This window comes from Phyllobates terribilis, unplaced genomic scaffold (genome assembly GCF_046119375.1).
Source record: "Phyllobates terribilis strain yellow unplaced genomic scaffold, ASM4611937v1 Scaffold_7__3_contigs__length_470593459, whole genome shotgun sequence".
Lineage (NCBI taxonomy): Eukaryota > Metazoa > Chordata > Amphibia > Anura > Dendrobatidae > Phyllobates > Phyllobates terribilis.
Genome location: NW_027362767.1, coordinates 299,953,229 through 299,974,030, shown reverse-complemented (window position 1 = coordinate 299,974,030; position 20,802 = coordinate 299,953,229). Strand labels below are relative to the sequence as shown.

Sequence of the window (20,802 nt, the reverse complement as noted above, 5' to 3'; positions counted from 1 at the left end):
TCCCATCCTTGTTGTGCATGGAAGGCCCCTACTGCCCACATAAGTGCAGTGTGAACAATGTGTCCATACAATGAAAGGAGGCTGTCGAAAAATGTCCTGAGAAGATTTAATGCATGAGAACAACCCTGGCTTCAACCTAAAAGTATAGAATATAACATTCAGAATATAATGTAATATATAAAATATAACTATATACGAGTTGCATTATATAGTAATGTCCCCCATACTGGGCTCCTTCCTGGTATATATGTCCCCCATCCTGGGATATACAGTGTATGTCCCTCATCTTGGCCCCATTCAGGTATATATATACAGTACAGACCAAAAGTTTGGACACACCTTCTCATTTAAAGATTTTTCTGTGTTTTCATGACTATGAAAATTGTACATTCACACTGAAGGCATCAAAACTATGAATTAACACATGTGGAATTATATACTTAACAAAAAAGTGTGAAACAACTGAAAATATGTCTTATATTCTAGGTTCTTCAAAGTAGCCACCTTTTGCTTTGATGACTGCTTTGCACACTCTTGGCATTCTCTTGATGAGCTTCAAGAGGTAGTCACCGGAAATGGTCTTCCAACAATCTTGAAGGAGTTCCCAGAGATGCTTAGCACTTGTTGGCCCTTTTGCCTTCACTCTGCGGTCCAGCTCACCCCAAACCATCTCGATTGGGTTCAGGTCTGGTGACTGTAGAGGCCAGGTCATCTGGCGTAGCACCCCATCACTCTCCCTCTTGGTCAAATAACCCTTACACAGCCTGGAGATGTGTTTGGGGTCATTGTGCTGTTGAAAAATAAATGATGGTCCAACTAAACGCAAACCGGATGGCATAGCATGCCGCTGCAAGATGCTGTGGTAGCCATGCTGGTTCAGTATGCCTTCAATTTTGAATAAATCCCCAACAGTGTCACCAGCAAAGCACCCCCACACCATCACACCTCCTCCTCCATGCTTCACGGTGGGAACCAGGCATGTAGAGTCCATCCGTTCACCTTTTCTGCGTTGCACAAAGACACGGTGGTTGGAACCAAAGATCTCAAATTTGGACTCATCAGACCAAAGCACAGATTTCCACTGGTCTAATGTCCATTCCTTGTGTTCTTTAGCTCAAACAAGTCTCTTCTGCTTGTTGCCTGTCCTTAGCAGTGGTTTCCTAGCAGCTATTTTACCATGAAGGCCTGCTGCACAAAGTCTCCTCTTAACAGTTGTTGAAGAGATGTGTCTGCTGCTAGAACTCAGTGTGGCATTGACCTGGTCTCTAATCTGAGCTGCTGTTAACCTGCGATTTCTGATGCTGGTGACTCGGATAAACTTATTCCCAGAAGCAGAGGTGACTCTTGGTCTTCCTTTCCTGGGGCGGTCCTCATGTGAGCCAGTTTCTTTGTAGCGCTTGATGGTTTTGCAACTGCACTTGGGGACACTTTCAAAGTTTGCCCAATTTTTCGAACTGACTGACATTCATTTCTTAAAGTAATGATGGCCACTCATTTTTCTTTACTTAGCTGCTTTTTTCTTGCCATAATACAAATTCTAACAGTCTATTCAGTAGGACTATCAGCTGTGTATCCACCTGACTTCTGCACAACACAACTGATGGTCCCAACCCCATTTATAAGGCAAGAAATCCCACTTATTAAACCTGACAGGGCACACCTGTGAAGTGAAAACCATTTCCGGTGACTACCTCTTGAAGCTCATCAAGAGAATGCCAAGAGTGTGCAAAGCAGTCATCAAAGCAAAAGGTGGCTACTTTGAAGAACCTAGAATATAAGACATATTTTCAGTTGTTTCACACTTTTTTGTTAAGTATATAATTCCACATGTGTTAATTCATAGTTTTGATGCCTTCAGTGTGAATGTACAATTTTCATAGTCAGAAAAATATTTAAATGAGAAGGTGTGTCCAAACTTTTGGTCTGTACTAATATATATATATGTTCCCCATCCTGGTAGTATATATATGTTCCCCATCCTAGTAGTATATATATGTTCCCCATCCTGGTAGTATATATATGTTCCCCATCCTGGTATATATGTCCCTCATCTTGGCCCCATTCAGGTATATATATATATGTTCCCCATCCTGGTAGTATATATATGTCCCTTATCCTGGGCCCCTTCATGGTATATATATCCCCCATCCTGGTATATGTCCCCCATTCAGCTGCTGTTCTTTAATGCATAGAAAAAAGAAAAATGATTCTACGCCTCTTCACTCCGCTCCCCGGTCGAGCAGCGTCCTCTTCTGATAACAGCAACTGACTTCAAAGTGCGCTCTGTCATGCCACCATTGACGTCACTGCCATGCGCCCCCAGTCAAACTCTGATTGGCCAGCAGCATGCATTGCAGTGTACGGACCCCTGGGCCTCCGTCTTACCCCTGACCCCTCCGTCTGAGGACACACATCCAGTTGAAGTTTGCACTGACATTGGCGAGCCCCTTATCCGCACGGGCCCGGTCGCAGTCGCATCCTCTGCGACCCCAATTGTTGCCCTCCTGTATCTACCTATTTATCTACCTATTTATCTTTATCTAGCTACCTTTATATATTTTTATATCAATGTTCGCTACATGTAAAAACTGTCATAGTTGACCTTAGAAAATAATCTAAGTTCAGTTAAAGGGAATGTGTCACCTGCTTATTATTCATTTAAACCAGATACTGATATATATTCTTTTCTATAATTTGTTTTACTTTTCTCATGGCCCATTTTTTATTTTCTGTACATGATTATGGGGGCGGCCATCTTGCCAGACGCCGTTAACAGCATTTAGAGATTTGCTTTACAGCAGCTGCATGGACCATAGGAAACAACAAGATATGGAGATGGTAATTGACTTCTATGGGAGAGTGTTCTAGTTGCTCTCTGTAATCTGTGCAGAAGTCACAGTCAGGGAGAGGACGGCGACTGCGCAGCACAGGAAGCGCCAGTCTGCTGTGATACTAAGTATGAAAAGATTACAGGATTCTTGGTAAATATAAATAGCGACTTGGAAAATAAATAAATGTAACATAAATGTCATTTAAACAATCGGTCACTTTCAGGAGACATGGTCTGAACTGCATCGTAAATATGAATATGTGAAATGATTTGCTTTGGGAACACTTTTCTCATAGCAGCTTTGGATCGTGAAGCCCACCCGGCCCACCCATGGATTTTTTGCACATCACAACAATTTAAGGTCGTGCTCTGCTCTGGAGACATATAGGCCTCTGTGATTGTCCTGAAATAGGTGAACTGCAAATTACAGGTGAATTTCCATTACATGCAGCCACAATCAGGGGTAAACTGCAGCGGCCTGATTGCTGTACAGCAGAGAAAGGAATAACGTGTTCAGAGCACAAACAGAGGATCCGCTAATAATGGAGAAGTGATGTTCTGATGAATCGCAGTGCAAGGATGAGGCACAACGTTGTTTCTTCTTCACTGCTCTTCAGAGCTTTCCATTTCATTTCAGCAAAAAGCTGGTATTATACTGTTACTTCCAGTAAAGGGATAGAGCCTTCAGGTCTGGGATTGTGGAATTGTGTGAGTGACACGGAGATCATTCTAACCCATTTAGTACAATTAGCTGTAGAGAACAACGCTCATGAAAGTATTGCAGCACCATCTGCTGGCCTTTATTAAGTATTGCAACTTATATTTTACATAGCGTATCTTAGCGTTCTGCTGAGAATGATGTTTTTCTACATTAAAAGGGTTATCCAGGACAATATTAATTTTTTTTACTGTGGCCCTAATAACTAAGAGGCCGGTAGTTGTTACCTACCTGCCTGTTCTGCCCAGCCCAGTGCAGATCTCTGCTGGCACAGAGCAGTCACAGACTGCTCCTACCAGCGATTCTGTGACTTCTGCTGACATCACGTTGTATGAACAGCGGCTTCTTTTCCCCTCTGCTCTGTTGATGGGGTGTGACTGCCAATGTCATGCTTATTGACAGCCAGCTCCCCGCTGACTAACTGCGGGAAGCCAGCTGTCAATCAACATGACGTCGGCAGTCACTACCTGTCGACAGAGCAACCCATAAGAAGAAGAGCTGCTCTTTTGACGTGATGCAGCAGAAAGGCCGGCACTAGCCACCAGTGATCACTCTGAGCCGGCGCCGGATAGAACAGCCAGGTAGTTGCTAACTAGTTAGCATCCTTCTTCTCTGCCAGATTTCTAAAACTTAACTTGGACAAAACAGAATTCATCATCTTTCCGCCATCCCATTCAACCCCCCCAACTGACCTATCTATCAACGTCAATGGCTGCCCACTCTCCCCAGTCCCTCAAGCTCGCTGCCTTGGGGTAACCCTGGACTCTGAACTCTCCTTCAAACCACATATCCAAGCCCTTTCCACTTCCTGCCGACTCCAACTCAAAAATATCTCCCAGATCCGCACATTCCTCAACCATGAATCTGCAAAAACACTAGTGCACGCCCTCATCATCTCCCGCCTCGACTACTGCAACCTCCTGCTCTGTGGCCTTCCCTCTAACACTCTCGCACCCCTCCAATCTATCCTAAACTCTGCTGCCCGACTAATCCGCCTGTCCCCCCGCTATTCCCTGGCCTCTCCTCTCTGTCAATCTCTCCACTGGCTCCCCATTGCTCAGAGACTCCAGTTCAAAACCCTAACCATGACATACAAAGCCATCCACAACCTATCTCCTACATATATCTCCGACCTAGTGTCCCGTCACATACCCGCACGCAACTTCCGATCCTCACAAGATCTCCTTCTCTACTCCCCTCTTATCTCCTCCTCCCACAACCGTATACAAGATTTCTCACGTGCATTCCCCCTACCAGGGCCGGCTCCAGGTTTTTCTGGGCCCCGGGCGAAAGAGTCTCAGTGGGCCCTTTTAACACATACACGATTCATGATGCACAGATACGGCGGAGAAATATATATATATATATATATATATATATATATATATATATATTTATTTATTACACATGGCCCAGCCTGCCCCCTCATCCTTCACATACGCAGACATATGCGCGCGCACACACGGTACGCAGACATATGCGCGCGCACACACGGTACGCAGACATATGCGCGCGCACACACGGTACGCAGACACACGCACGCACACACGGTACGCAGACACACGCGTGCACACACACGGTACGCAGACATATGCGTGCGCACACACGGTACGCAGACATATGCGTGCGCACACACGGTACGCAGACATATGCGTGCGCACACACGGTACGCAGACATATGCGTGCGCACACACGGTACGCAGACATATGTACACATACAGACATACACATAGATAAAACAGACAAATATATATACACAGTCATATACACTGACATTCACATACATGCACTCACACAGACCCATTACTAATATTTTTAATATGGGGATTGGGGAAGCCTCACTCACCTGTCCCCGGTCCAGTGTCCTGTCCAACAGCTCCTCGGGTATGGGGCAGTGCAGGGCCCCCGGCGTGTCACAGACTTCATGGCCCTGGAACATCAGAGGGGCCCACTTGCGGTCGGGTCCAGGCCCCTCCCGCCCATCTGTGCAGGACCTCCGCTCCGACTGAGTTTGATTGCCGGCACTTCCCCCAGACATGGCTGCGCGCTGTGCGACTGTGTCTGCTAGTAATGACACGGCAGGAGCGACACACAAGCACAATTAAAGGTGCAGTGCCGTCGACCCTGCCGTGTCATTACTAGCAGACACAGCCGGACAGCGCGCGGCCATGTCTGGGGGAAGTGCCGGCAATCAAGCAGCGCCTGCGTCCCTGAACAGGTGCCGAGGAAGCGGCCAGGGCCCCGACAGTGAGTGGGCGGGTGGGTGTGTGGGCCCGGCCCCGACAGTGAGTGGGCGGGTGGGTGTGTGGGACCGGCCCCGACAGTGAGTGGGCGGGTGGGTGTGTGGGCCCGGCCCCGACAGTGAGTGGGCGGGTGGGTGTGTGGGCCCGGCCCCGACAGTGAGTGGGCGGGTGGGTGTGTGAGCTGGGCCCCGACAGTGAGTGGGCGGGCGGGTGTGTGGGCCCGGCCCCGACAGTGAGTGGGCGGGTGGGTGTGTGGGCCCGGCCCCGACAGTGAGTGGGCGGGTGGGTGTGTGGGCCTGGGCCCCGACAGTGAGTGGGCGGCTGGGCCCCTATGATTTTCCAGGGCCCCGGCACTTGCCCGGGTACGCCGGGTGCTGACGCCGGCCCTGCCCCCTACTCTGGAACTCTCTACCCCAACGTATCAGACTCTCGCCTACCGTGGAAACCTTCAAAAGGAACCTGAAGACCCACCTCTTCCGAGAAGCCTACAACCTGCAGTAACCACCGCTGCACCATACCGCTGCACGACCAGCTCTACCCTCACCTACTGTATCCTCACCCATCCCTTGTAGATTGTGAGCCCTTGCAGGCAGGGTCCTCGCTCCTCCTGTACCAGTCGCTGTCACATTGTGTTCAAGATTATTGTAATTGTTCTTTATTATACCCCTTTTTCACATGTAAAGCGCCATGGAATAAATGGCGCTATAATAAATAATAATAATAATAACTACTGGCCTGTTAGTTTTTTTGGCTTATAGCCAAAAATAACTTAGTCCTGTACAAACCCTTTAAGTTACAAATGTAATAGATTATTTTAGATGGCTTTCTCTGAATGGAATTTTAGATAACATTAGTAACTTGTAGTCAGGGCTGGCCTTAGGCTGAACAGTGTCTTGTGCAAAATTGCCTTTGGTGCCCTCACCCCATTGTTTTCTTTTTTTGCTCAGTTTCCCTAGGACACCTGCGAGTCTTTGATCCCCTAGGAAAATTGATTGAGGTTTTCTTCACACAGTTTTTTTCTTGCTGAAATGACTTCACCCACATGTGTTGTACTATAAATTCCTGCGAGAATGTTATGTGGAATCTGCGCTACAAATTCACATCAAACCCACCCTGTCTGAACTCTCCTTCAGAGGGGTGTTCCCGTATTGTACATTTATGGCATATGAATAGAATATATCATAAATGTATAGCAGGTGTGGATCACATGCTGAGTCCTGTATCTATCTTGAGAACGGAGTTCTTTAAGTATGATACGCACAAAAATGCCCGCACTTACACTAATGGCTGCTATTGATGAGGTTATTAGCGATTGTCTGAGGACAAGCCCTGTAGCAAAAAGTGATACTTGTACTGGCATCATAGTAAAAATACTAATGATAGTGATAATAGGAGAAGCCTTTAGTTACTTTCCAAAGTCATAAAAATATTTCCAGAATATCTAGCTTCCCAAAATGGAGCTGCGCGCTTGGTATACTTCATTCACTTCAGTGCTGGTTGGAGATTTTCTCTCGAGATGCTGTGACAGTAGACTGCTCACTGACAATGCATTTGCTGCAAAGAAAAAAGGGAAACCGTGCATCATAGTGCAACTCCATTATTGAAATGAGGAATATGAGAGAGACTTAGTAGTGTAGAGTAGAAAAATGCTCTCCTTATGATTGGATCCTCACCTTGCTGCCTTACACTGTAGAGCCTTCAGAATAGTAATTGTCATCTGCGGCTGCAGCGCTCCCCTCAGGTCTATATAGGAATGGAGAGGGTAAGGAAAGATCAGGTTTATCAGTCAATGCTGAGGTGTCACATAGTAATGAATGTGTTATGGGACCGAATGGGTCCCTTCTACAGGACAAATACACCTGGCGTATTTATCCCAATTAAGGGACCTGTTTGATAACTGTACTTTCAAATACATTTTTTAATAAACTGTCCTGTATGTGTACATGAGAATTAGCACTATTTCTGGCCATTATATGACTAATATTCTGCATTGCCAACAGTTTTTCCCTCTACAAGATCTTATCTCTTAATTTGCAGTCCACTCTGAACTTGTGGGATCTCTCCCATATACAACAAAGCTCACAAAAATGGATTCCTGACCTTTTTTCTTTAGCTAGCACACAGACAGAAGCAGCAGAATCATGGAGGACAATATACAGCAGTACTGAGCAGTGTAAATGTGAATCATCTCTGGGGTGAGGTAAAAGACTTATTTGAAAGCTCAGCACGATCTGTCTTGCTCTCTGCCTGTTTTCTCTCCCTGCCACTCACTCCTCTCTCTCCGCCTTTCTCTAGAGTATAATAGGAGGTGCACCTGACATCACAGTGAGCTGGTGGTCAGTCTTTACTTGCACAGGATGAAGTAGATCTGTTTTTAAAGTGCATATGACAAGTTCAGGAGGCAGAAGGTGAAGACAAAGTGGCTCATAAGTGGAGAAAGAAGCAGATTTCTCTGATAAGATATATTACAATGTTTCTTATATTTGCCTATACTACTAATTTATGCTAAGTTTGTTAGTACAACTCCCATTTAATACAAGTAACCATAATACTGTGTGCAGAATATCTTGAATTTTGTGACACCACAGCGCTGATCTATGAATCCGATCTTTTTTTCCCTATGCATTGAAATTGTCGCTGTTGATCTCAAAGACCCTCTCACAGAAGCAATCCGAGCTAAAGGGATTTAAACACTCAAAAATGTGCCAAAGAGTCTTTGCTCTCACAAAGAGTCATTACTTATGGACCCCATTAATATTCTGTTTTGTGGGAACTTGGCTGGGGGAGTTCCTCTTTTAAAGCAGTTTTCCGGTACTTTTATATTGTCAACCCAAACTGCACAAGAGCTGAAAGTGTTAGCAGCTGTTCACACTGGTATCACAGAATTTGTTTCGATCCATGATTTAGGCGGATACATTCATTACAGTGGGTGAGATTTGCAAGTGTTTCCTATTTCTGGTGTCATTGGGAATCATTGCTGTATTATATTGAAGCAGTTCTAGGAACATTAAAAATAAAAACCTGTGACCTCTGCAGCACAAAATGTGAATTCTTACGTGTGGTTTACATGTCCCATTGCTGTTACTACCGTAGACTGTACCCTTACTTTACTCTGCAATAGTAATATTGAACTTTATTAATAACTAAGAACTTTTATGCGAACTGAAACCTAATAATCTGTCCGTGAAAACACTATTTACCAAATTGGAAAGTAGAATTGGCCTGTTAGCTGGAATGAATGCTTGGATAAACCAGCAGTGTCTGTGTAACCTCAGGGCAGGATTTCACTGCAGTTATATATATTCAAAGAGAAGGTCCCATGGCCCCTAAGCACTTACTTCAATTGTACCCTGGTCTTGTTAGGATAGGTAGATGGAGGTGCTGACCCGGAGATGGATGTACTTGCGGAACTATTTATAGGACTACAGCGCGCAGGACGCCAAGTATAGAAGGTGTTTGTTACATAAGAACACATACAGGAGGCTGTTGTTTGCAGATGCAGATGAGAGTGCCTTCAAGAACAAATATACTGTACATCTAAATCAGACGTGTACATTGTACCCAAAAGCTTTCTGTTTAGTTTGAAGAAAAGTTTGTTTGGAGTTATTGGATTTTTTACTATTAGATGTCATGGCAAAGATATCCCATCACTTAGATATCTGTGGAGGTCCAACTACCGTGGCCACACTAATATTTATAATGAATGAGTTACCATGCTAGTTAAAGAGGTTGATGGCCTATCCTTAGAATAGGTCATTAATGTCTGATCGGCCAGGGTCAGACACCCGGCAACTTACGATAATCAGCTGTTATCGGTGTTATCACTGTTATCGGTGTGTAAAAAATGCCATACGCGTTTCCAGTAAAAAAACCTCTTAGCCAGTGTTCAAGAGTTTCTTTTACTCAAAACGCGTATGGCATTTTTTATACACACCACCCCATAATATATGCTTTGTCATCTGAGATGTCCATTTTTTGTTTTTTCTACAAATTTTTAAAAGTATTTGCCAATAAAGATTGTTGAATTTTAATCAATTGCCTGGTGTGTTGAGCTGGATCCATCTTCACTTCCTCATTACAAAGTAACGCATAATTCAACAGATACCAAGAGGAGTGAGGTTCCTGCTCGCAAGTTTACAATCTATGAGGAAATAACGGAGACATGAAAGGTGAATGGTAAAAAGTACTTGTATAATATGGTCCAGCCATCAATATAATAAATAGGGTAATCACATAACGCTGCATGAACTGGTCACCAGTATGTGTAGAGTACAGATACAGTGGGCCAATAAGTGCATGCAGGGTGTGTAAACAGATGCTATGAGAATTCAGATTTGGAAGAAAATTTTGGAAGGACAGAACTGGGATAGTATCAGTGAGGGGAGGCGATAGGCTAGTCTAAAGAAGTGCCTTTTTAGGGAACACAAAACTTTGGGTATTTGGAATTAATCAAATTGTCCTGGGTAGTCTATTCCAGAGAAGTGGTGCAGCTCGGGAGAAGTCCTGGAGATGTGAGTGGGAGGTTCGGATTATTGAGCATGTTAGTCTTAGGTCATTAGAGGAATGGAGGGCATGGGTAGGGTGATAGACAAAGATGAGGGAGTAGATGCAGGGTGGTGCAGAACTGTGGAGAGCTTTGTGGATGAGAGTAATAACTTTATATTGGACTATGTAGCGGATGGGCAACCAGTGCAATGGCTGGGACAGGGTAGAGGCATCGGTGTAGAGGTTGGAGAGGAAAATGATCCTGGATGCAGGAAAGATTTAGTAAGAGGGAGACCAATTAGTAGAGAGTTGCAGTAGTCCAGAAGAGAATGTATAAGAGCAACAGTAAGAGGTTTTGCCGAGTCAAATGTAAGAAAAGGTCAAATTCTAGAGATGTTTTTGAGGTGTAGGTGGAATTAGCGAGCGAGTGAAAGGATGTGGGGAGTAAAGGAAAGATCTTAGCCAAATATAGCCTAAAGACATGAAGCGTGCTGCAGGATAGCAATAGTAGAACCACATACGGAAATGTCAATATCGGGCATAGGTAGGTTAGTGGAGGGAGGAAACACAAGGAGTTCATTTTTTGACAGATTCAGTTTTAGATAGAGAGAGGACATGTTATTAGAGACGGCGGAAAGACAATCACTGCTATTTTGTAGCGTAGCCATGCAGGGCTGATGTCAGGAGATGATGTGTTTAACTGTGTGTCATCGGCATATAGATGGTACTGAAAACTGAATTTACTGATGGTTTGTCCAAAAGGGACAGTATATAGGGAGAAGAGAAGGGGACCTAGGACTGAACCCTAAGGAACCCCTACAGTAAGTGGAAGAGGAGAGGAAAAGGAGCCAGCAAAAGATACAGTGAAGTAGCGGTCAGAGAGGTAGGAGGAAAACCAGGAGAGTACAGTATCCTTGAACCCGATAGAGCCGGGCATAGTGAGGAGGAGCTGGTGATCCTCAGTGTCGAATGCTGCAGAGAGATCCAGGAGAATCAGCAGGGAGTAGTGACCATTAGATTTAGCTGTCAGTAGATCATTAGAGACTTTAGTAAGGGCAGTTTCAGTAGAGTATAAAGGGTCAAGAAGAGCGTTACCTGAGAGATAGCAGATTAGAAGGGAATGGACCAAACAGGGCATCCCCATTGTTGTCTTTAATATAATTCCAACAGACCTCCTTTGAGAACTTGTTTTGCCTCTGTTTAATTGTACTATGGCAATTCTTTTAGGAATCAGTGAGACTCTTTTACCATTCTTTTATGTTGCTACAATGCCGATTTATAAATTTGTTTTGTTTAGGAACGGTGGCACAATGGCATTCTTGACATCTCCAAGGAGGAGGAATTGATTATGAATGAATTTGGAGATTCAGCATTGAGTGATCAGGTGCAGAGCAATAATAACTTGCAGCCGACATATGAGGAGGTGCATCCGGCATTTAAGGAAGAGGAGGTGCATCCGGCATATGAGGAAGAGGAGGTGAAACTGACATATCAGGAGGAAGAAGTGCAACCAGTACATGAAGGAGTGCAACCTGTATATGAGGAGGAGGAAGTGCAAAGAGTATATGAAGGGGGGCAACCGGTATATGATGAGGATGAAGTACCACCAGCATATGAAGAGGAGGAGGTTTATCCTGTATATAAGAAAGATGAAGAGGAGGAAGAATCTATACCAATTAAGCATAACACTGATGTCAGTTATGTGTTAGGTAATGGCACCTGCCTTGCAAGTGATTCAGATACAGACCAGAAGTATGATGAGTCCAGCAAAGTCATGACCTCTGATCTGTTACCCATAGATGAAAGTATTTTGCCGGTAAGAGCTTCTACCTTTCTCATTGTCTCATGTTTTATAACATTATAATTGTTTAATCAAAGAATCGTATAATCTAAATCAGTTTTACACTCTTGTATATAGGATATGATAAAATATGTTAATAGTTTCTGTCTTGTTATTCTGAGTGGTCAAAATGTCTCATTAATGAAAGTCTGTTTGCTTCGAGCCCCATCAATGCCCTAAATAAGCATGGATCAGCTTTGTAGAGAAGTTGTCATCTGCAGAGCTGCCAACATTACTTTTTAGTTTTACAGGACAGTTTATCAAAAAATCACAGACAGACAATAATTTGTAAGGACACCTTGGAAATCTACAATAAATCATGATTATAAGTGATAAGTGTCTACAGCCCATAATTCTGATCAGAAGATATCCGCTACATTCACTGTAAGCAATAAGCTGTTGATAACTACAGTCAGAATCATTTGTATACGTTTATTCAGGTTCAAAAAATCACGGACGCTTTAAAAAAATGTACGTACAGGGCAAAAAAGTGCCCTTTTTTTTACAGACTGTCCTGGACTTTCTGGACGGTTGGCTACCCTGGGCATGTGGGTGTACCTATCACTTTCATGGAACCATTTAAAGTTGCTGTAATCTGCAAGTTTTGGACTAGAATGTTCTAGAACAGTAGTGTTGGTCTTTACTACAAGGTTATTGGCATTTTTACGATTTGAAGTAGTGGCCAGTTTTTATAACATGGCCAAGAAAAGAGTAGTCATATGATTTGTCATTTCTGAATTCGCTTCAGTATCTAGTTTCTAAGAAGTGAATTTAAGTGACAACCTTATTTCTGAACTCCCTCTTAATACAAAAATTGCCGCTCTCTCTTTTAGCAAAACAATTATAATTACCAAACCCTGGCTGCTTCTTGAACAACTAACGTGGTCATTTTTACATTTTGAACAGAATCCTCTTTAAGGATTTCTACAGTATCTCTGTTCCACCTCCCTGGACCCATCTGTTTTAATAAGTTGACCTTTGTTGATGACCGCTCCAAAAATACTAAAAGCAGAACCCTCGTTGACCTGTTACGGTGATTCCAGAAAGCCATTGTTTATTTAATTTTTAAATGAGATTTTTCTTTTTTTTTTTGTTATAAAAGTGTAAGTACATAAATGTAGTGAACTAAGAATGACAGGCAATGAAATTAGTATTATTTTTCGAAGCACAACTGGGGGTTCACAATGCTCTATTCATTATAACACAGTAAGTGTTTCTTGATGCATTTCCTCATGAAGAATTGTGCCAGTATAAATATCTTTTTACAAATTGTTGTTAACATTAGTCTTCTCAAGAGCAAATGCTTGGATGAGAAAACATAGGTGTGGTATCTTCTATTAGTTTTTAACCAGATGAACATCTAGAGAACAATGATGCACAGTATTACTGTCTGAAGATAAGCCTTCTAGCTAACCACAAGTATAGACGAGGGTTGGAGATATTATGCTGTATAGTTCACCAGATTAGTTTCTCCATTGTTGATGACATTGTAATTCTTCTCTCCAGCCTCTGAGACTGCCCCCCACTCCACTCACCGTGCCCCCTTCTTTCAAGTTCCCTCTGGATAGATGTTTGTCTCTACCTTTGTCTCAGAGCACCCCATCTGGACTTGATCAAGTTGGATGGATGAAAAAGAAGCAAATGAGCACAGGTTAGTACAGCAAATCAGGGTTGTTCGTGGTGGTGGGGTCATCGTGACAATATCTCAGGGCTACTAAGAGTATTTGTTTGGAACAAGCATAAGATTGAGGCAAATAATTTGGAAGATGGTGACTAAATATGGCAAAAGTCACTTGCAACTGGCGACTGTCGTGGCACCAGTCCATCATGTATATGGTGGAGACCTGACTCTACACTGATGGCAGATGTCAGGGGTTAGAAGATTGGGGAATTATGGATAAAGGAGATATAAAACCAAAACATAAATAAACCAGCAGGGCCTCAAGATCAAGTAACCAAGAAGAAAATAGACCCCTCCCTAAAAAATAACTTTTAATCTTATATTTAAAAGAGAAACACTCCTAAACATTTTTTTTTAAAAAATAGAGGTATAAACAATTAAGGTCATTCAGGGTTACACAACACTGAACATATAGATACACATATAGTGGTGGGGACTTTCAAATCCCTAATGATCCCTATCAGTCTCCGTACCTGACAGAGGAGGTTGACACCCTAGTAGTAACGAATTGGTGTCCCCGCTCCACGTCGGTATCGCTGAAAGCCCCATTAACCGCTAAAGTACAAAAAAGTGACAGCACAAACAGAAAAAAAAAAAAGTTGTGTGTATACAGACAAGGCCTATATTGGAATAATGGCCTTAAAAAATCTTTATAAAATCAAATTAATTAAACTTTAATTGTGGATAAATTACTGCCTGAACATTTGTTATTCAATAGATTATGTTATATTGATTTTTTGTCCCTGATAAAGGGTGCTTTGGGGGAGAGGGACTCTAACTTTTGATCAAGCATTATCTATTATCTGGTATCCAATATACCACTATATAAAGATTTTATAAAGATTTGAGTGATTGGCAGCCTGTTTACACAGCTAGACAATCTAGAGATGAGTATTCTTAACAATGCTCATTCACGATTATCTTGCAGTGTAAATGCAACTTTACTGACCAATGCCTATTGGTAACACGTGCACATTGACCAAGACAAGAGCACTGTAGATTATATATATATATATATATATATATATATATATATATATATAGTTGGGAAATATATGACAGTTAGTTTTAGAAGGGTAAGTAGTTTTTAATAAGCCTATGCTTACTTTAGGGGAAGAAGATCTTGGCTCAAAGACTCTGGAGGTTCGGAGAGACAGCAGGAAGGGGAGAAGATGGAAACCAATAAATCCTGAGTCACAGAAACTTCCGGTGCACCAGGTATGACGCTATATGCTTCACTTGCATGTTTGTTTGAAATGTGCGAGCTTCCGGTTTCATTAATTTACATTATGCTTTGTTAATTTACACAAAAAAGTGCAACAAAATGTTATGAATATTGTGATTTATTACATTATTTTAAAGCAACTAAACTTTGCCCACTGTGAACCAAGCCTATTACTGGTATCCTGTTAAACTCGTTTAGAAACTTAACATTGTAACCAATAAATCAACAAATAGAATTGCTTACCTATAAAGGTTCAGGGGGAATTTAGCTTGGAGGGTGCCCTGTTTTGAAACTTTTGTTGGCTTCCTCTCCAATATGGTAATGTCATACAATGTGCAAAAAACATAACATACAATGTCTATGTATTAGTGTCATATAGTATAATGTCCAAATAACAGTATGATAAGTCAGCCAAATAACACCTCCACTCAGCTGTCTAAATAACAATGCCACTTGCACCCAGCATACACTATAAAAATAATATACTGTACAAACTTTGGTAGCAGTGCCATACAATGCCTAACTCCATCCTGTCAAAGCCAATTTTCATTTTTCCACTTAGTTCTTTTATTTTTAATTCTTCCAAGAATCGTAAGACAAGACAAGCTGTAGTTTTGAATGACATAATTAATTGGAACATAAGATGTACTGAAAATGAGAAGAAAAATACAAATTTGGGTAAAATGGTGAAAAAACACAATTCAGCATTTTTTTTTAGTTTTCTATTTTATGGCACTCAATGTGTGGTAGAAAAAGGCCTAGCAAAATGATTCTTCGGACAAGGCTTAAATGTCGAGATCAGAGGCTGGCATGTAAGTGGTTAAAAAACAGCGATCAGCACTAGCTGTTAGAGGCAGGTGTCGACTGTACGGAGCAGGCTCAGCTCCTAAGCCCGCTTACCCGCACCTGTACATCACATGTTGGGAAGGGGTTAAGTCAAAGCCACTATATAATAATAAAATAATCCTAATAAGCAGTAACCACAGACCAGCTTCAGGTCACAAACCTTGACAGCCAAACTTAGATGAATTTATACCGTCTAGTACAGTGTTTCCCACCCATGATTTACAGGAGCCCTTGGGTCTCTTGATCTCTGGTCAGAGATTTCCCAGAACCTAAATGCTCACTATGGCGCTTCTTCAATCAATGGGGTCCAGACAAATATAAAAGAGACACTTGTGGTACTGCTTTAAATTGTGTTTTTTCATAGTAGTCCCAAAAATACGTTTTTGTACTGTTTCAGTCCCAACAATTGTACCTTCTTCAGACAATCAGACTGCCACAGATGATCAGGTATAGAAGAAGTGGATAGCAAAACAAGTATGCTGTGGAGGTTAAAGGGGTTGTTACTAGTTCTTAAATGGTAAAAACTGCAAAGTGCTTGTAAATAGAAACAATTTTTCATTTTACTTCTTATGAAAAATCCTGTACGTACACAAGAATGGAGGGATTTATAATTCTATTGTGTACAGGTCATTGCCTAGGTAAAGTTCATGGTCACCTATGCAGTGTTAGAGTAGCTGGTTACCCAGATAAAGAGCACACCACTAGGAGGCCCTGCTTTAGAGCCTTCTCACATCTGAAGCTGGTTGATCACTGGATATGGACAACTTCAGCCCACTTGTACTACTCCCATGTTGCAGGGGCAAAGCTGCCTCTGCTACCAGCCTGGGAAAGAGCCCAAAATTTGGACCTATTACACAACCATGCCACTTGGTCCGAACTGTCAATGTTCAGGAGGATTTTGAAGAAACAACATGACTAACAAGGTTCCCAACTGGTAACAAGGTTGGGGATCACTGGTCTAGAACATTACTAGATTTCAAAAATATATATATTTAATGTGCAATATATTAGATGTGTGAACATCTGTGGATTTGCAGCTGGTGCACCAGAGGATTCCAAAGCATCAAAAACTTATGAGTGCTGCTCTTGTTCCCTAGAAAGTTTGCATAATTTATTTTTATTGAGCAACTTCAACGAGGGTCCAGTGGGGAAAGTAGAATGTATACTTGTTTTATTTGTTCACTGTCAGATAGTCTGGTATTGGGGTCTGCTTACAACGAGCTGTGATTGGGTGGGTCAGATAGTAACAATGCCCGTAAAAATGAAAGATTTACGCTGGGATTCCACTAGCTGTGGGTAGAAGTGCTGAACCGTCACAGAGCTGGGGTGAGGAGAAGCTATTTTTGAGAGTGATTAGCATGACACATCCTAAGGGGGCAAACCATTGCGATAACTACATCAAACACTATCTCAGCTGCATACAAATAGATCAGGTGCACTGTAGTGTGGGAGTGAGACAACAAATTAACGCTAGTGCATGGGCTGGCAGCACATCGCACAGCATGCCGAGCGTGGTGTACAAGTTTACAGACGAAAATCAAATTATTTCAGTATTTTCTTTTTTTCAGAGCGCTATAACTAAAAGTGGGAAATAAAATCCTTTGAAGATAACTAAGCTTTGAAGATAGCAGAGGGCTAGCCATGTCTTCTAAATACTGCAGCAGTGACTCAGAGCTCAAGTCCTAGTTCTGATTTCAGTTAATTGGGCAACACAGAAAGAAGATCAATTAAGAAAGTCACTTCAGCTGAATATTTTTTTTTGCAGGATAAATCTGGGGCATTTATTTTTTGCATGTGGATTTTGATAAATAGTCCATTTACACTTGATCAGGTTCTGGGTTCTCTAAATCCACTGCACCCGCGATCTCTTGAGAGTTAAGTTCAACGCTTGTAAAATCTGTTTGATGAAGACCTCAGCATAGGGAATCAATGCAATAATTACAAGCCCCCTTTATAAAAGGAGCGGAGGTCATGGATTGGTAAATTTTCAAGTAGTGTTACTCATTACCATTAATTAACATTATGTGCAGTCTCCTGGCTGCAACCGTCTAGGGTTTAATAACATACGTGCACTTACCATACTCTTTGTTTCACGCTTGATACGTCTTTATTTCCTGGAGGTGTACAGACCCCAGTGGAATTGTTACACTCACTTGTACGATGTAGGCGTTAATGACCTGATTACAGCAAGGAGAGAATTTTGTGTCATTGAAGATTTATGACTCTCATTGATTCTAATCATGTCCCAGAACCCTTTTTCTTAGAAAGAAACCCAACCATGTGAAAACAGCGGGGGATCCCTGCCAAGGATCACCATAACCCAGTATTACAGACAGGGGGTTGTGATCCAATCATTGTGTATTGTATCCAGCAAAACGTAGGAAGGACTAGGAAGAAATCTGAAGATGTATGTGACGCGCCCCCTGGGACATATTCCTTTTTGAGGGGAATACCCGGCACCGGATCAGATGGGGGGGGTTGTAGTCTCCGAGCGGCTGTGACCCGGTCCCGTGCCCAGGGCGTCAAGCTCAGTGTTATGTGGCAGTCTTTACTGATGTTATTAAAGTTCGTTGTGTCGACTACGCCACCCGTTGTGATGCGGTCACTGTGGCCGCCGCTGCAGCAGGGTCCGCTGAGGCTGATGGTGGATGCGCAGCTTGGTGGGATAACCCCCAACGGGAGGGGTATAGCCTCAGAGGGGACAGGCGCAGAGGATGGGGGTTGTGGTGGTGCGGTGCAGCCGGTAATGATGACAGACTCGGGTAGTGCAGTTAAGGGTCTTTACTTACTGCAGATGTTCCTGGTCACTCTAGCTCCAAGTGACCTCCCGAGCCGTGCTGCGTCCACCAGGTCCTGGATCCGGCCAACCCCCAAACAAGTCCGGAGCGTGGCCCTGAGCTCTCCCTCTGTCCTTACTTCAGCCGTCCCCACCAGTGATTCACCTAAATCCAGCTCCCTCGGGCCTTCTGTTGGGCAACCTTTGGCCTCAGGTTCCCTGACCCTCCATGTGGTGTGCCTTCAGGGTGAATGTAGTGGGTGACCGTGACAGACACTGCCCACGGTCTCCGGTCTCTGGCTGGGGAATGTCTTTGCCCCCACCAGCTTGGGTTCCGGTACCCTCTTGCTGACTCCTCACCCGGTGTTCTTATTTGGGTTCTTGGGTCCCTTCTTTGTCCCCCCTCTGGGTCTTTCTGCACTCCACTCTCTCTCCAGGGCTGTTGTTTCTTTCTCTCTCTTTCTGCAGGCTTGTCCTCTGCATCTGACTTACTCTCTGCGTCTGACAGGCTCCTCTGCGTCTGACCCTGATCCTAGTTGGTGCCCTCCTTATATATCCCTCTATGTGTGAGCTCAGGTGACCAGCACCCAATGAGCTCCTACCACTACCCAGACTGCTCCCCCTATCTGCCCCTACACTACATGGGATGTTCCTCCCCCCTCCCACTCCAGCCAGGAACAGGCTCGGTCGCACCTGCACATTTCTAAGTGGGAGTGCCGTCGGCCTGCTCCTCTGGAATGGGATGTATGTAGTGCATGCAGTCTATCTGAGCTCAGTTCCACACTCCATCCTTACCCGGGAGTGGAATATCACACCTCTGGGTTGAGGTGCAATACTCCTGTAGCAGCCGAATCCTCAGGGTGCTACATTCCCCCCTGGTAAACCACAGCACGTCCTCGGGCTGCAAAGACAAAAACACCAAAACATACAAATTTTTATAAACATATAAAACATATAAAATATTATATATATATAAACTTTTTCATATAAACATCATTATAACATTCTCGTCGTCTCTTTCTTTCTTCCTCCTCTGGTCACCGTGCAACTCGTGACCAGGTAAAGTGCGACAGTCTTTTGAAAAGCAGTTCCTTATAAAACCAGTAGGGGGCGCCTTAGGAAGCGCAACTATTTACAGGGAAGTTTTGGCCGTTCTCAGTCCCCGGCCAGGTAAGGGAAAGGGATGGCTGCTCACAGTCCTCAGCCTGGTTTGGGTAGGGGACACACGGGTTAAACTGTTCACTGGTCCCAACGGGGACTAAACTTTAAAGCAGCCACGGTTGCTTGAGTACCCCGACGGGTAACTTTATACAGTTTTTCTTTACTACTGTTCTTAATCGTAGTACCTCCTAGCCTTGAACCCGTCCGGGTCTTCTGGCTCTTCCTCCCTACACCGCAGCTCCTCCTCTGTCAGGCGATGCACGTGGAGGGCGTAAGGTCCCTTGGCACACTTGTGCCGGGTAAACGTTACCTCGTCACCGACGTAGAGGTCACGGCCTTTGTGACCCTCTGGCAGGTGAGACTCGACATCCCGTCGGGTAACGAAGACGTCACCCATGGTGTTCCGGTCCTTTATGAAGCCCCACCCATGCTGCGCATTAAACTTTATTACCGTCCCGATGGTACGGGGACGATCTGCTGCATAGGGGTCCCTTCTGGTCCGACTCTTTTGCTCCGCGCTGCGGGTCCGGGCCCATTGCTCTCTGGCCCGCCTCTCCTCCCGCTCTCTCTTGAACTCTGCCAGCTGTTGACGGCAACACTCGGTACGCTCTGCTGCAGCTGCCCGAGTCTCTCCGGTGAACCCCATCAAATCTTCTCCCGTGGGGTCCCACACGAACTGAGCTTCCTCGAGTGGAGGCGAGACCCGAGTCACGGGCTTTGGAGCCGGGATCAGGGGCTCACACAAGGGCCCTAGTCTTTGCTGCCGCTCTAGCTCAGGGTACCCTTCGGGCCTGATGAAGGGCCGCCCGTCCGGCCATGTGAGCTGGCCGAAGAGGTCCTCCCCCAGGTGTGGCACCCTTGGTATTGCGGGCGCGGGCGCAGTGGTGATGGCGCCCGGGTTGCCCAGGCCTTGCGGCCAGGCCTGGGGCACCTGGAAGGTGAAGGGCACCGTTAGGACGGCGGCGCCCTGGGTTACCTGGCCTTGCGACCAGGCCGG

General features: G+C 44.1%; 1 protein-coding gene across 1 annotated transcript in view; it reads left to right on the top strand.

Moving 5' to 3' along the window:
- The window catches only part of ARHGEF9 (Cdc42 guanine nucleotide exchange factor 9), a 587,846-nt gene that overhangs the window by 98,034 nt on the left and 469,010 nt on the right, over positions 1-20,802 (top strand). Inside the window, exons 3-5 of the mRNA XM_073641046.1 lie at positions 11,574-12,092; positions 13,623-13,767; positions 14,909-15,015. Coding sequence (XP_073497147.1) covers positions 11,574-12,092; positions 13,623-13,767; positions 14,909-15,015 — 771 coding nt within the window. The remainder of the gene's footprint in view (positions 1-11,573; positions 12,093-13,622; positions 13,768-14,908; positions 15,016-20,802) is intronic.